Source organism: Astatotilapia calliptera, chromosome 5 (assembly GCF_964374335.1).
Source record: "Astatotilapia calliptera chromosome 5, fAstCal68.1, whole genome shotgun sequence".
NCBI lineage: Eukaryota > Metazoa > Chordata > Actinopteri > Cichliformes > Cichlidae > Astatotilapia > Astatotilapia calliptera.
Genome location: NC_137426.1, coordinates 6,164,770 through 6,182,575, shown reverse-complemented (window position 1 = coordinate 6,182,575; position 17,806 = coordinate 6,164,770). Strand labels below are relative to the sequence as shown.

General features: G+C 38.4%; 1 protein-coding gene across 1 annotated transcript in view; it reads right to left on the bottom strand.

Moving 5' to 3' along the window:
- cdh22 (cadherin 22) overlaps positions 1-17,806 on the bottom strand; it is a 194,397-nt gene that overhangs the window by 83,593 nt on the left and 92,998 nt on the right. The window contains exon 3 of the mRNA XM_026166884.2: positions 3,959-5,097. Coding sequence (XP_026022669.2) covers positions 3,959-4,192 — 234 coding nt within the window. The 5' untranslated portion in view covers positions 4,193-5,097. The remainder of the gene's footprint in view (positions 1-3,958; positions 5,098-17,806) is intronic.

The window sequence follows — 17,806 nt, the reverse complement described above, 5'->3', positions numbered from 1 at the left end:
TGTATGAAGGCTCTTGTTTTCCAGTCTCCCTTTGAAGCCTTCCTCTCGCTTCCTTCCTTTTCTCATATGTCACTCAGCTTTATTCTGTCTCTTGCTCTACCAGCAGACAGACAGTGCTGCCTGTTGCATTGTTTGGATTGCATTGGTTTTGCCAGCAGGAATTCATCACATTCACAATTGCAGAAAAATACTGATCAAAGGATAATTATTCTGTAAGACCAGGCTCTGGTACAAAGAACATCTCCATTCATTTGTAAGAAAAGAGAGATCAATATATGCAGATGCAATATTAGCTGGTCAATTGCCATGTCTAACTGATTAGAAACAAGGGGATTTCATGATTGATGCATGTGACTCATCACCGTGTCTCATTCTGTCTGCTTTAATGTTCTGTCTTTTCATATCACGTCCTACGTAAAGCAATCGAATCATACGCGGTGTCCACTCTCATCAAGTCACTGAGGATCATATGAGCAACAGCTGATGAATGGGATGTGAATGAGACGAAATGGAAAAAAAAAAGTGAAAATATTAATAAATGCACACTTGCTACTGACATGATAACAAACTGATTTCATTTGACATATACCCATTAACTATGATTACATTACAAAATGACATTCACTGATCACATTTCTAGTGTGAAGACATTGTCCTCAACATCAAAAGGAAGGGCATTGCTGAGGCTGTCATCACTAAGTACAGAGGCTTTGTTAACAAACACCAAAGACAGAAAAAAACACAGAATTTTTATGGCTTCATTTATGATTTAACAAATTGGCTAACAATGTATTAAGGAGTATTAAAGAACAATATTAAACTGTCTTTAAAGTTGTCTTTAACTACACTGTACTTGCAAAGCATTTATTGTTAGTTATTTTTGGTATAGTTGCTCATTACAATTAAATATAAAAAGACTTTTTAATATACTTTTTTGCATAACGTGAGAATTTGTACATGTTGTAGGCAAACTGTAGCAGACAGGCTAGTGTTTGACAAGTGAGTGTCTTTGTGCATTTTCCCAAGGTGATCAGACAGTACTAGCTCCAGAGCAGGAACTTTTTAGTGAACAGAAAATAAGACAAAAACATCAGATTTAGATGTCTTGAAGACAGGTGGGTAAGATAGTTCCTTGCTTTTTTTTGCTTTTTTTTTTTTTTTTTTAGTTTAATAAGGACTTTAGTCAGCTTTAAAAAAGTGATACAAATTAGTAATTCAGTATCAACTAAATCATTTGTAATTGTTTTGACTTATAACTAAGTAAGTGTAATTGAGTAATCTATGACTTTTTTTCCATTCACTTGGTACACTGTGAGGAAAAGAAAAATATTGTAGTTCGAGACCTTCTGAGCAAAATTGGCTTTGAAGACTAATCTCTGAAAGCTTTTTATGTGGAGCATGAGATCGAAGTACTCAATTTTAAGCCAGTGGGCTACGGTTTTCAGAGAGACTGGCTCAAGAACTGAAAGAAGTCTGGAAGCCACAGTGACTCTTACATTGCACAGGAGCCAAAAAGCTCCTGACAGCTCAAAGTATTCATGTTCTTTAAAAATGGTGCCTTCCTTTCAGTAGCATGAGTCATGTGGGAGGTATATGCCTACCTTAAGTCAACATTAAAGAAAATATTTCCTACATTATATTGGAAAATCCATACGCGTCTGTCCAGCACTTTTGTTTTGAATAGCCACAGTGTTTGCATTACAGAAAAGCTGAAATTATTGTTTAGAGTTTGTTCAGAGGTAGTTCTTAGCAGCAAACCACTTGGATTTAATTTCTTGCTCCTCATTCAAAATGTCAGGGTCTTGATCTCAAGAACTCGGTAATTTTATGCAGGTTAAAAAGAAGACAAGTAAATGCAACTACAATGAAATGGCTGTTGATTGGAAGCAAGGTTTTAGTGCTAGTGTCGGTTTAGTAATTCAGTGGCTTCAAGTGATGCATTTTGGCAACAATTCTGGCCACTTTGCATCTTTGTCTTACAAAGCAAATGCCAAAGAGCAGAGGGAAGCATTTGTGGTTACTGATTAGAAGAGGTGCATAATTAGACCGTTCAAAAATGCTTTTAATGTAGTTGAGCTTTGACTTTGACCAAATCACACTTTTATCCTGAACTAAAATCATTTTCTCTTTTATGTAAATTGAATAAATATGCAGATTTTTATCAGGAGTTGACAGTTAATGCAAACACATAGATGCCTAAACAGTATATTTAGTTTAAATCTACAAATGTCATTTGTGTGTACTTTTTTCTGTATGTACAATTGTGTGTAAAGGTTCGGGCAGGATAGGGATGCTTGCAGGAACTGTCAGCTGATTTCCGAGCCCAATGAGAATGCTTCTCTTGAATTCTTATGGTAACACTCAACGATCATGGTCTACTTAAAGTAACTGAGTAAGGATCTGACAGTGATTCCAGCTACTGCCTTTCTGATGGCTGTGTGAGCTGAAGGGGTTACATTTGATTATTTTGTTTTCACAAATATTACAGCAAAATAGTCTACAGTATACTCTAGATTGAACATGTATTATTCTATAAAATATGTATACCTTTTAACGGCTTTAGTAGAGTATAGTATTTTAAAGGAGATATGCTGGTGTCACATAAATTATCATGTAAAATAACGTAGGTGAGTAACTATGTGTTAAGCTCCTCAAACAGCAAATTCATATATAAGTGCATGTCTGCCCTTGAAAGCCTGTTTGTTTTGCTGTATATCTATGTTTGGCCACTTTATTTACCCTGTTTCACAAGGACAACAAAAGCATTTGGTTAAAGGAACTGATCTGAATTGCTCATTAAAAAGTCTTATGTGATTGAGAGAGGTTCTTAGAAATAATGCTTTCATCCTGATAACATAAGGCATCTGGAGTATTTTAACAACAAATTGGGAATTTGTCCCTCAAAAAGTGTATACTGCAAAGGAAGTTGGCAAGTATTTTTTTTTTTGTCTTGATAAAATCTTGAAACCTTACTTAGAGAAACAGGTGTCAGAGGTTATCGACTTTCTTTGTTAAGTCAGACTTTCGGCATCACTTTCTATGCACACTCACAAAAGGGGGGATTTGATGCCTCATTTGACTCTTCTTCAGCACTAAAAGTTTGTCACCAACTCCAGACACTCGTAACATTATCATAAGAATTGGTGATAAAGTTCACTAAAGAGTATAAAAAAGATAACAGTAAAATGCAGCACTGGTGATCCAAAGATAAGAGAATATTCTTGCAGAAGATCTTTAATTTTTTCCTAACATATCAGCTGCTGCATGTTCATCTCTATAGTTTAAATATTTAAATTATTTAAATGTTAATCAGTGTGTTCAGGTCTGACATTCTCTCACAGCCTAATAAAGGAGATAAGAAGATCAGTTTAGTTTGGGAAAAGTTCAATACATAATACATTTTATTTGTTCTTAGAAATAGAACTTATCTGTTTTTTAATGTTTCTGAGTTCTATTAGCTGCAATTCCAGCGAGACAGTAGTTTAGGCCCTTTACAAAGTTTCTTACTGCTGTAACTTTACAGCTGTAACTTTCATTCAGTTAGGTATGGTTGCATATGTAATGCATCTTCCTTAAGCAGATAATCTATATTAGAATTACAGCTTATTTTAAATTAAAAAGAAACCATGACAATTTTGTGCTCGCTTGAATAGGTTGCATATAGCATATGTTACCATGGTGATTTAGCTAGGTAAAATGAGAGCTACCTTTATGAAACTCTGACTTTAACCTCAACATAGCTTGCCAACATATTAATCTCCCTCCACAGTACATCACTAAAGCTTTCCTGAACATTATCCAGAGTATTATACTTTATTTTACCTGAAATGTTTTACCCATATCTTAACTGCATGCTGAGACATTCTTTTCTTTTTCTTTTCACTACCAACAGTTCAAGGAATTGACACCTGTTCACAAGGTTTTTCATATATTTATGTAATGAGTCATAATGTCTTACCTTTCCTACATATAGAGGCTCTGTTCCTGTATACTCCTCCACGACAAAGAACTGGTTCCACACCCATCCTCTCTTTACACGTTCAAGTGATGAGGGTCCTTGCTCTTGGTCTCTTTCTCCTGAAGTTGTTGTGCCACTAGTCCTTGAGGCTTCACACCAGGTAAAAATATTGCAGCTAAGTAGAGTTAGTGCTGCCAGTAGTGTCCAAACTCCTGATGTCCATGAAGGAGCCATTTTGATTTAAAAAAAAAAAGAAAAACAATCCTTCCTGTGTCTACATGTAATTTAAAAGATTCATGCAAACAAGAGAAGGTTTTCTGTTGTAGTTTTATCTGAAATAAAACTCCAAAAGGACACGCTTAAAGGTCTTTGTGAAAGAGCTTGAAAGTTAATCCATGGGATCAGAAATCAATCTGAAGTTATCTGCCAAACACAGGGCAGGTCAGAGAGCATATAGGAGTTGTACCACCTGCAGAGTAACTGTTTGCACTGTGACATTGTCAGTAATTCTGATTCTTCGTAGTGTTTACTCCAACTTATAGGGTCTTTTTTATTGTTTGTTTTTCTTAATATGTTGTTTATGTGACCGAAAGTAGCTGGACAAATTGACTTTGGAAAATGTTATTCAAGGTTTTTGAAAGCAAGAAAAACAGGCTTTGCTAGACAGGCTCACTGATCATTGAAGGAATTAGGGGGGCCAAGCATAGAATGACATTGAAAAGCATGCCTATGAAGACTGAGAGTGATAGCTTCCATCCATTTTTGACTTCGTATCGATTACTGCTCGCAGTGCTTCCATTTCCACTTCTAGCCATGTCACCTCCAGTAGCTGGTGTGTGTTTCAGGTGGTTTGATACTAAGCTGCCAAAAAATGACTTGATTAAACTTTGCTGAAGAGAAAACTCTTCAGTAGTTCAGCTCCTAGAAAAGTCACAGCTGGCTTTACCTTCTGAAGCAGAAACCTTGAACTGACGAAAGGCCAAAGGATTTTACTGTTGGTGATAATGTTTGGTCTCTGACAGCTTTGCCCTTCAAAACAATCCATTGGTTTGGAAAGTTCATTCTTCAAAAGGTCCTACAGTGTTTTTTCAGCCATTATGACAGCTCCATCATGGATTGAAGGCAGGAAAAGAGGGAACCTGTAAAACAGAAAAGACACTGTTGTCATGGCCTCAGTATGGAAATAGTTTCTATTTGATAGATTTAAGGATTGACTAACCAGCAAAATGATGATGATGATTATCATTATTAATATTATTATTATTTTAGTTGGATTTTTTTCCCTTACTTGACCTGTTGTGGATTATTGGTGTCAATTTTTCATAGTTCTTTACAATCAATATTAAATCAATGTACAAATAATAAATAAAGAACAAATCCTATAGCACCGCTTTTTTGTTTAATTTATCTTTGTTTAACTCTGTGTTTTTGAACTACAAAACCCATAAGTGTTTTGGTTTTGTTAGGATTATCTGCAACGAACATTTTTCTATTAGTAATTCTTGTGTTCAGCAAGAATTCCAACAATTTGCTGGAGAATGGTGAAAACGGGATAGAAAGACAGGAAACTAGACAAGTGAAAAATAGGAAGGAAAATAGGAAGGAAAGAGAGAGAGAGTAAGAAAAAGAGAGAGGGGGAGTGAGAGAAAGGGAACGCAAGCAAGAAAGGTCACTGTTCATCACACAGCAAACCCAAAGCATCTGTCTGCCTTTCATCCAACTGATGGAGCGGACCTAACCGCAGCCAGCTGATTAATTGCATGAGGGAACACTAATTGGATAAAAGTATTAATCAATTAATTCTATCCAATGAGGCAACACCCCCTAATACTTCAGACAAACATTGGTGAGTAGGAGGGGGTAACAGACATGGTCCTTGGCTGCTGTGAAACATGCACAGAGGCTGACAGAAAGGCAGAGTTGACAGAGCAGAGACAGAGAGGGTAAAAGCAGGGTTCTAAAGGAGACAGAAAGGAAGACATGAAGAAATTAAAGGGCCGAGAATATAAGAGGAAATGAAAGAGAGTGTGTTGTGTGGCTGTGGGTGTGATTTATGGCCTCTTTGAAACATTCAGAACAAAAGGACCAAAAGGAAAAGAAACAATAACATTTACTATGTCTCTGGCCTTACAACTTTAAGAAAGAAGATTGCAACACCAGCCGAAGAAAAGCTCCTAAGGCCAGCAGGTGGTTTAACCTATTTCTGCTGGCTTAGAAGGAATTTCTAATCGTGCTCTCCTGCTGCCCGGTAGCAAGCTTGGAGCATCCGGAAATAATTCCTTCTCAGACTGTTGGTCAAGGAAATGTCCGTGGTATTGGAAACCAACTGCTCCGGGGGTGTCCAATCTCCGGGGGAAACAGCTCAGGAGTAACTTAAACAGCTCAGATCTCTTTATTAACTTCAGCACAGTGAGTGTTAATAGAAAAACTGCACATTGATTTCAAAATATACAGTTTTGAAAATGTACAAACATTATCACTATTACAGTTGTGTGATGCAGGGATTGGTGTGCTACTCTAAGGTAAGTAATCATATAGCAAATTTTATTTTATGACTAAATGTTCAAGTATTGCATATTAACATTAAGGATTTTGAAAGCAGCAAATTTCCACAGGTTTACAATGAAATGAGAAACTAAATGATTTTGTCTTTTGGCATGCAAAACTGATGATCAGGTCGCATGTTTATCTATATCTATAAATTCTATGGCAGTCTATGGAGAGGCTAAACTGGCAACAGGCAAGTATTTTTCTTATTTAACTTTTGGTTGTAACATTCTGAAAGATTAAGGCTTGATTGCTCAACCAAAACTGAATGATGATAGCACATTCATTTTCCTCAGTAGCTACTGGTAACCTTCCCCAGGTAGCTGAAACAGCAGAGTTTAACAACTCTGTGCCAGATGGTTTGTTAAAGAGATCCATCTGGGAGACGTCCTTGGAAAGTTTTTTAGGAAAGGGCAGGCACGTTTGGAAGCCATCAGCCAGCCAGTGATTCTTTCTATGTTTGGAAGGAATGAGAAACCCTGTTCATCAGTGAACAAACCACATATCAATTGCTGCCCAGAAGATGCTCTACATGCATTCACTCAAAGTGGAGCAAATCCAGCTAGAAATTTTTCCTCAACTTTATTAAGAACCAGAACAGGGCTACGTACTAGCCTAGGGTAGCTGGGTGTATTGAATCTGAAAAATTAAAGGACCCTTCTGTTCCATCTTATAATCCCACATGATTTAGCAGACCACCCATGTCTTTTAAAAACATGTTCATGTTTGTTACTCTGACTGTTTTTTTGGGGGGGATACTACATTTTGTGCTGTTGTTTATCCAGCAATGGATCCTATTACCATCTTATTTATAAATTGGCTTGTCAATGATAAGCTTACCAAGAGCTTACAGAGGAAGGAGATGAATGCTAGGGCCATTTGAATGGCAAAAATCATAAACAGGGTTATTACTGTCAACATTGAGATTAGAATTATTCAACACAAATACACACCGACTGAAAACATCATGTATTGCAATTGTTATAACTAGTCTGGTATCTTACCACCAAAGCATTTCTAAGCAACTGAACTCATTTAAGTTTGTTTTTTTTTTTTGCTCATCAAGTGTTTTCAGTACATCAATCTATACAAAACCCACCAGTCTCTGTCAAGTGGTGACTTTGGTTAGAACTGTTAGGCAGAAGTGGCGATACACTGCTGTAAAGGAAAGGGGGTGTACTGGAATTACAATTTCAGATCAAGTGCATAAATCGTTATGAAGTAGAATTCAGCACAATAATTTTTGTCTGGTTTTCAGAACTGCTAGACGTCAAAATGACAGCTGAAAATAAATTGTATTAAATATGCGCAGAATACAAGGCCTTCTCTGACCCCAGTAGTCTTTCAGCACTATGCATAACACTGAACTGCGGTGAGATAATTTAGCAGTCAGGGACAACTTTGTTTCTCATCACAAATACACAACCCTAGACCTTTTAGTATGTTAGAACAACACCAACGGTGCACAGTGTGCCTTGGCACTACACACACGGCTGCCTGTGTCCACTAACAGTGGGAGTGTGGTTGTTGGCAGCGATAGGCCTATTTTCCAGCATTCTTTTCAGATGGAGCTTTGCTCAGACAGCAGTGATACAGAATGTGATCAAGCTTTTCTGGGTCTGCCATGTATCCCTCTCTAAAATCCACCACTTGTAACTGAAGATAATGACCATTCCCTGCTGCCTGGCATGGGGGATGACAGAGCGTTTTTTTCCCCACTGTGACCAGGCCACACCCACAGTTCTGATAAAGAGCAAGTTCCAACTTCATGTCTTCATACTACTGGACCATATTACCTATCTGTCTGGTGTTTTGTTTTTTGTTTTTTTTCCGCAAGATATGCAAAAACCCTGAGGTTAGCAAATTCATGTATAAAAAAAATGTCCTGCTTATCCACCATGATCTCAGGTCCAAGGTCTGGCGAGGCAAAAGTTTACTCAACCAATAAACTTGCTGCTAAATGCAGTTTAGCGTCATCTAAAAACACACTGTACTGACGAAGAAAAAGGCACTATGATGAGTATAGCCCTAAGTTAAGTGTACTGTTTATTTTGCAGTTTACCTCGCTGTTTATCTTACCTGAGGATTGAACTTCTGGCAAGAAGTATAAATTGTTGTACACTAGCTGGGCTCTTATTTAATTTTCACAGTGGCACCTGTAGCGACACACCAGCAGCAAATGTAGTGTCTCTAGGGCTTTTAACGCAGTCCTATTTTCTATCTGAACACTAAAAGTAACCAAATGCCAAATCCAAGAAGATATGTGTTACTCAAGAAGCACATACTTGACACTGACTAGTGTTCATTATTTTTGCAAATTATGTCTAAATTAGAGATGGACCGATCCGATATTACGTATCGGTATCGGTCCGATACTGACCTAAATTACTGGATCGGATATCGGAGAAAAATAAAAAATGTAATCCGATCCATTAAATATCACGAAAGCACCTCACAAAACTTGCAACACACCGTAACTCACCTCAGAACGTTAGCACGTCGGAGCAGTATGCATCACGTGATAGAGCAGCTGTGGCATGCGGGACCTGTGGTGGTCTGGATAGCATGTGGAGCTTCGCTAGCAACCCGGCATTTCATCTCCGACAAAGTTATCCCGAGAGAAGTAAAGCAAGTGTGTAAGTCCATCTCTGAATGTTTGTAAAGCATTCCTGCGTTAAGCTTAACAAGCGACTGCCTCTTCTTGCTGCTACTTCGATCATGAAACTGCTTAATGATCAGCTGATCGGCTTTTCTGTCCCGAGTCCCTGTCTCTAATTTGCTTTTGGCCCACTTTGCACCAGAAAGAGGAAACCAGCGGCTGAACAACAGCAGCACGTTTAAGCTTGATCAGCTGTTGTTAGAATGTATTTAATATTACTTTCTACTCGAGGATCTTTTTCTACGTAGCTGACGCTGGTAACTGTGCAGGGGCGGATCTAGCAAAGTTTAGCCAGGGGGGCCGATAGGGCATTAACAGGGAAAAGGGGGCACAAAGACATACTTTTGTTTCTTATTCTCATTTAAAATGTCTAGCTTTTAATAAATAATTATCTGACACCCAAAGTTTTAATTTGATGCAAAATGAATAGAAGTCCATTACTGTATATAGTGACTATTAAGTCTAATATATATACCCTAGTAAGCTATAGTACTTTTTCCTTTGGGAAGGTACCATCTGTGCAGTCTGCAATTTTGTTGAAGAAAGATGTTGAATCTATTTAATATTTCTTGAAAAATAATTGATTTCTGTGCATTTTTTTTCACACTGCATCAAATTAAGGTTGATTACGTCAATTAAGCATCATGAGGTGGCGCGTGAGGGGTGGTTCCCTATTTTTTATTTATTTATTTTTGTTGTTGCTGGGAGTTGGAACCCTATTAGTTAGGTTGCTTAATATTTATGCTAAGTACTCTTTAAAATACCAGAATAGGGAGGATGGTGTAGGTTTAAGTTTATTAGATTGATCAGTATTACTGAACTATGAAATATTTTTTTTTGCATACAGGTATAACAGAATAGCTTTAGTGTAGTTGTTGTTTTAAACTTGAGTATGAACTTATACAAAATGCAGCAAGCTATTTAAAAAAACAGTTTTGTTGATTTAAAAAACACTATATCGGATTCATATCGTATCGGCAGATATCCAAATTTATGATATCGGTATCGGTATCGGACATAAAAAAGTGGTATCGTGCCATCTCTAGTCTAAATAATTACTTTTATTCATTAATTTGTTCAATTCACGTCTCAGAGGAGACAGTTTTAAGAGACAGACTTAAAACTAAGACCCTGAAAAGACAGCCTAAAGACAGTTTTTTGTTGTTTTACAATGTAATGGATTACTACAATAAGTATATTTTTCAGTAATGTAACATTACATTACAGTTGTTTCTTGTGTTACAATGATTCTTCATTTTTCATTTGTCTGCATTCCAGATAGAAAGCAAAAAATATCAGTATCGATTTCATTTCCTGTGTGGGAGGAGGAAAAGGGTGGAGTGAAGCACAGCTGTTCAGAATTGGCGATATGGAAATTACTTTTATTTTTATTGCACAAAAGGACATGAGTACATAAAGTGAAGCTGTGTCCAAGACAGAAACAACTGCATTATGCTGCTAACAGAACTTGGGTTCTCTGCATTCATCCGCACAGACAACATGTTAATGCACAGCTAGCCAAGAAAGAAAGCTGAGAGTTTGCTGACCCCAACCCAGCAGCCAGAGCCTGATCTTCAACAGGTAACAAAATAATACATGAATAAATATATAAGGAAGTGTAACCAGATAAAAGATGAATAATTACTGCCAGGCTCAGGATGGGATTTTGAGCCTGAGCAGAGCAGGTCAGAGTGGGTAGTGTGTCTGGAAAACCAGACGGGTTGCTGGCTGTGCAAAGCAGTGGGCGAGCTGTAGCTGAATGAAGTATCCAGAGTGTGGAGAACTAATCTGAGCAAATAAAGAGCGAGCAGAATAAAGAGCAGAACAGCCTCATCATTTTCAGGCCTGAGCAGGAGAGGTGAAATTGTGAAGAGCTGCAAACTGACATGGAGCAAATTCTGTTATTCTGTTATAAAAATTATTCAAATGTGTTTATTACATTTTTGTCACCACCTGTGATGTCAATGGTAAAATCAGCTGTTCAGTCGGTTTCACAGTGAGCACTCTAACCATAGTCTTCAGTCACTAACCTGGCAGGCAAACCGACCATGTACTCATGCTTTCCAGCATACTTTTATTATCACGGTTGCTGCTACACACAAACAGCTGCAGGTTTGCACCCCGCAGCCACACACGCTGACAACAATAACACTGACAGGACCCAGTACGGACTATTTAATGCAGGTGCGGCGTGAATGCTGATGCCGCTCAGGTGTGTCCGCCTCGCTGCAGCTGTGCCACCGACCACGCCCCACCACACAGGGATTGGTGATATTTGGCCTGTAAGTCAGGGTTAGGACAGGTGTTCACATGTTGGTGCCATATTCTCTACCTTTCTGGCAGCTGTCAATAAATGCTGGTTACTACATCCGATAGTACAGCAAAGGATGGCTGAAGAGCATTGGACCGCAGGTGGGTGTCACATGAAAACTATAAATACTTTATATTCTTTATTTAAGCACAACTAATGCTGTTCTTCTGTAAGAATTACATTTTTGGGTGTTAGCTGTTATACTTACCTTTGTTTATTAATCTATTTTAATGAGTATTTTAAAATTACCATCTGTAATGAAGTGATCTGTATCACTGATAAAATAATAAAACTGCTAAGAATTAAACCTAAATATGGCTTTTGTCAAAAGGTACTTAAAAAGGAGAAACATTACATTATTAAATTAACAACTTCTGCAAGAAATTATGTCTTTGCCATTACTGCTGTAGGATTCAGAGCATCGTTTAAAATGTTTATAATAAATATATTTTGTGACGAAAGGAAATGTATGTCTTTTATTACTTTGTGTGTGTGTGTGTGTGTGTGTGTGTGTGTGTGTGTGTGTGTGTGTGTGTGTGTGTGTGTGTGTGTGTGTATTTAGAGCGAGAGAGAGAGTGAAAGGGAGGCAGAACTCTTCTTAAGTCTTTCACTTGACTTAAATTTATCAAATATATTTCTTTTCAAGTTTCCAATTAGATATTTTACAGCTGTGGAGTGATAACTTCAAAGTAATAAAAACACACTGTTTATTCCTCTTTGCCTCAAAGGCAAACAACATTGGGAAGATAGAATTAATTTCTTTCTGCCTATCTGCTTTCCCTGTTCCCTTACAGTAGATGATTTAACAGTAGGACAGGCGGTTTGAATTTGATTAATTAGAGAGCATTTGTATCAAATATTTTCTGTGTGCACCAATGGCCCAGAAGTCGCTTTGCAAACTGAAACATTTGCTGAGCACAAACTGCTTGGCATCCAAAGAATAAAATGTACACTCCTCCATGAAAATCCGTCTCCTTCTGTTCTGCCTGTGCACTTAGGGAATTCCATTAAGTGTGTACACATTTACTTATACTTGGGTCTAAAAGTGGGTAACTGTAATGAGCTGTGGAGAAAAACAGAGAGAGAGAGATTTATGTTAGTGTGTTCTGATTTTACTAAAACTTGGCCATCACTACAAAGGAGTCACAAGCCTTAGCTGGCAGAGGCAAATTAGCGGCATGTCAATTACCACCCCTTTGTTTTGTAACAGTGGGCAGTAAACCTTGTTGAAAAAAAATAAATAAATAATGATTAATCATTAAAAAAATATATATGTTTGAAGTACCTATCCTTCCCTGTTCATTTCTCTTTGCCCTATCTCTTTCCGCTCCCTCCTCTACTCATTCTCTAGTCCAAAGCTATTGGCAAGCACTGTGCAGCCATTCGTGACCTATTAGAGTGCTGGATTGATTCTAGAGCATGGCTGCAGCCTCTCATCAGTGGGCATGCCCAGAGCAAGCCCTTTGACAGCTGGCAGCGAGCAGACGACAGCCAGGCAAGACTGATCACTGCAAACTGATAGGCATGGGGCCAATGACCAGCAGACAGGCCTCTCTGTCTCTGACACTCTCTCACACACAGATGTGGCCATTCACAGACATGAAAGGGCACAATACATCTATATCTGCGTGTGTGTTGATATGCATTTGTTCTGGGACACAGCATGGCCATGTCGTCTTAAATCAGTGGCCTATTGCCCTTTTCAAAGAAAAATAAACATTAATTTTACTTAGGCTGTTGTTACTATTATTAGAGTGCTTATCAAGCCTTCTTGTTGTGAGCAATGATGTCACTGTCATAGTGTTACATAACGTAATGTATTTTGTTCTTTATAATTATGTAGGAGATTTACCCGGCAATTATGTTGTGGCGTAAACCGCCACTTAGTAGTTTGCCAGAAACTAATATATATTAAATGACTACTAAGGACGTAATTGGCTCACAATATATACTTAATCAGAGTAGATTCCATCTGACGGTGCCCATGTTTCTATGGTCATTGTGTTTTAATTGCTATCCTATTCTTGTTTATTGTCATCTTTTATAGATGTATGGACATTTTCTTTGTTTACATACGGGTTTATTACTCATTTTATCACATTACACTGGATATCTTGAAGGTCACAGCTGCTTAACACATCTAATCGGCTGTTTATTGTATTTAGGTGTAATAGGTTATATGGTGACCATGACTGGGTAAGGTTAAACACAGCATTTCCAAGAAACCACATAGTGTTATGGAAACAGTTATACTTCTCCTTAATTTTTATTTTTTTATTTTGTATTACATGTGTTGTTGTTCTGCCAGTGACTGGTGTCCTTAATAAAATCTGAATGGAACGAAACATTTAAGAAAGCCAAAAACCCTAAAGTCAAAGAGATCTAAATTACCCATGTATTAATTAATTAATGACGACTGATAAAGCTCACCTGTTGAAATGTGTGTGAGAAAATGACACTGACAAGCCAGCAAACTGGTCAGTGTTTTGTTTGACATTGTCTTCAAAACAAGTTTTGCCCAGTTTTGTTTTTTTTCACACTGTGATAAGCTTGTTATCTTTGCCTCTCTATTCTGCCATTAGCCCTCTCTTCTCTCTATCATGCCTCCCCTGACCAATCAGATTAGACGCCACTTCAGAGAGTTGTGTGGAGTGCATATGTGAGTGCTGTGAACCACTGAACGAAAAATACTGGCAGCTTCTTTTTTCCTTTTAACTTGGGTTGGAAAAGATGAATCATTCACTGCAGAGATTTGTACCATTTGTCAGTGCCTTCAGTATGAAGCAGATCGAGCTTGATCATTTTAAGGCAGTGACAATTACTGCAAACACAGACTCCATAGCTACAACAAAAGCTAGCAAAGCAGGTAGCTGACAACCTCTCATCAGACACCCTAATGTACTGACAGGATAGATGAGTAGAAGCCCTACCAACATCATTAAGATCTCCCGTGTTACTGACACAGATTTACAAAGAAACAGTCAGTGTTTGGAGGCCTTAATGTCTTTCTTTGTATATTTAAAGTACTCTGAACTGCTTTTGCTTTAAAAAAAAAAAAAGTGTTATACAAATACATGTTGTTGCCCTCCATATCTGTTAAAATACAGCAGGAAAATAGACTAAAGTATATTATACTGTATCTTATCAGAGCGCTGTCCCTGATATTGTGCAGGTTTTTCATGTTTAGGATCCCAGAGAACCACATTTTCTCTTTAAATGACCATACCTTTAAACAAATATCTCAAAAAAAGCTATATCTCACAAATGTTGGTGATTATCTCATTTTTTTTATTTATTGTAACACCTGCAGGCAAAGACATAGACACTCACTCGCCCAGACACATATGCATAAACACAAAGCAAGGACACTTTTCACACAAATGTGCATAGAAATAATATGCAAACCTTGGTATTTTATTTTGTTAATGTATTCCAGCTTGTACACCACAATAAACTTTCTAACCCATCCTATCATTTGTTCCCTTCCTCACTTTTCCTTAACTGCTTTTTTATTATATCAAAGCCGTCTTTTCTTTACTTTGCCTTTTTGTCTCTGTTTCTGTAACACACTGACATTGCTGCCTGCTAACACTTTGTAACTTGTTTTGTTGTCTTTTCTTTTGGCTTCAACTCACACTTTGTTTTGTCGTTATACCTTTTCTTGATGTCTTCCTGTTTTTGTCCATTCTGCATTGCCTTAAAATGCATGTTCCCATAATAGTTTTCTAAATGATCACTGTTTATTGAACACGTGGACATTGTGTTTTATTAGTCATCAGTTATTTTTTAAACATATATGCAGGCAAATATTTCTGTCTTCACCCACACACTAACAAAATCTGACAAGTCAGTTGAACCTAGTATCATTAGAGAATATCGCTGCATCTCTCTCTAATAACAGCTTCTCATTTCAGGGGCCATGGTGACAAAAACAGCACAAGTGATTACAATCTGACGGAAGGAGTTTATATTTGGAAGTTAATAGCCTGAGGTTAACACATGGCCACATTTATTCCCTTTGGGCCCCCTCACTCGCCGCAGTATATCTGTGCATCAGATTGATGTGTGCGCTGGTTTTGCATTTACACAAAACCATTCCTATGCACACACATACATGCACACACACAAGCATGCACAGTTTAATACACACAGACTCTGTAGATAGCAGGCATAGAGGGCTCCAACTTCCATTGCCAGAATCTCCCCATCAGATGGATGAAAGCTGCCATCAAAGCCGGGCCCAGGAGGAGTTCAGACAGTCTGCTTATTCGAGTGAACCCAACACCAGAGTCCAATCCCCTCTGCCATGCTTATTAAATAGCCTATTTTGTCATTTCCAATCCCAATTTGTCACAGTCACTTGGCTCAGCAGCCCTGTGCCATGTCACAGAGGGGTGAAAAAAAGAAGCAGAGGCACAACAGAAAACATGTTTCTGTAAATTGTTTATGTTACAATGGTAAAGTTTTAATGGGCTGTTTGCTATGAGACAAACTAGAACAAATAGCAGTTGCCTTCGGACGACAGAAACACGGGCACTGGAAGAAATGATGAGCATGTATGATATAATAAAATGCATTTCACTGTCCATTTTTTGCTTAGCTTAGCTTAGCTGGCATATTGATTTTTTTATTAAGTCCAAATACAAACTTATCATGTAGCCATATGTGCACTTGTTCTAACATGAAATAACATCCTGTCCAATCAATCCTACACTGTTTTTACACAAGTCGATAAAATTGTTCAGTGAAATGTGTCCACAGCTTTAAAGCACAATGGCTCTCATGTCATAATTGCCCAAACATTAAATCCAAATCAACACATAATCCGCTATTCAAACCACCTCTGCACAAACATCTAACACATTTCATCCATCTGAATTAATCAATCTCACTGTAGCCTAACAAGGATTCGAGTCCTGTCTGTTTGGCTGCCAAACATCCCATACTCCAGCAGCATGCTAGTTGGACCTTGCTATTGTTTGGGTCTCTCTCTCCCAGACTGGACTCTATATTCTGGATCCAAAACCCCATGTTGTATTGGCAAGTCAATGATATGCAGTCGAGCGTGACTGGGGAGAACAAAATCTGCATTGACACAGGGAACTGTCTAGAGAATGGGTGCTGCTTTGAATTAGGCTGCTGTGTTTGCTTATGGCTTATAATGAGAGGTGACATATTGTCAGTGCCTTGCTAAAGCTGGTCTTCTAATTACACTAATTGCTGCTTTTCCACCCCCATCCCTCGCTCCCTCCCTTTCCTTTTCAAATCACTGCCCCTCCTCCCTTGCTCCCTTTCTCCCATGCCAATACTGTTGCTACTCTTCAAAACTAAAAAGCTTCCACCCACATACCAAGATGAGCCTGCACCCACTCTCTTGTCTTTCTCACTGTCCTCACAGCCATTAGTTTTCCCTAAATTTCTTTTTCAAGAACTAACTGTGTTCCATTAAAATTTCCATCTTTCTGCTTCTATCTGTCTTTGCCTTTCTGCCTCTCTTTCTCTCTTTTCTCCCCACAGGAGTAGTCTTTTTGTCCATACATGCCACAGTGTCCACTACTACTGCAAAAGCCCCCGTGCCTGGGCTGCCAGCTGCACAATTACTAAATCGTTCATCTCACGGGTGGCTGGCGCTCAGTATCCTTAGCTTTGGCTGGTAGAAAGAGAGAGGGAGGGATAAAGAGAAACTGAGAGAGAGGTAGACTGGACTAAGACTCTGGGCCAGCTTTCTCCTCTCAGGCTCTGTGTGTGTTTCTACTTACACATGTGTGCACGCATGTGTGCACGCATGTGTGCAAAGGAAATATTATGTTAGTGTGTGTGTTCATGCATATACAGAGGTGCATGTGTGCATCTCAGTGAAAGACAGATGATGGCCAAGGTAGCTGACAGCTGTCAGTGCACATGGGCCTTGCATGGTAGAAGAGCACTGGTGTCTGTCAACACGCTGCTCTGACTCTGTCCTTAGCACCAAGCAGGCTATACTAGGACCCTCTACATGCAGCAACAGACCAGTGCTGCCTTTGAGAGCTGCTTCTAGCCAATGCAGACACAAAAGTAAGCTGCCATAACACCAAGTGGTTGACTATCTTAGAGAACTAGCATGACAAGTTTCTTTGCTCTTTTTATGAAAAGATGTTTCATGGCTCAGGAGTGTTTAGAGTTCAAAGCAATTTAATTAATGCCTTGTGACCTTAGGTTCACTTGGCACTGAGTCCTTACAAATTGTTACACTACTCCATGAAAAGCGCTATCCTGTGGAATCCGTTACAGTGTTTAAAATACAGTTTCACAGAAAAGACTCCAACCATTTCAAACCATGCATTTCAGGAAT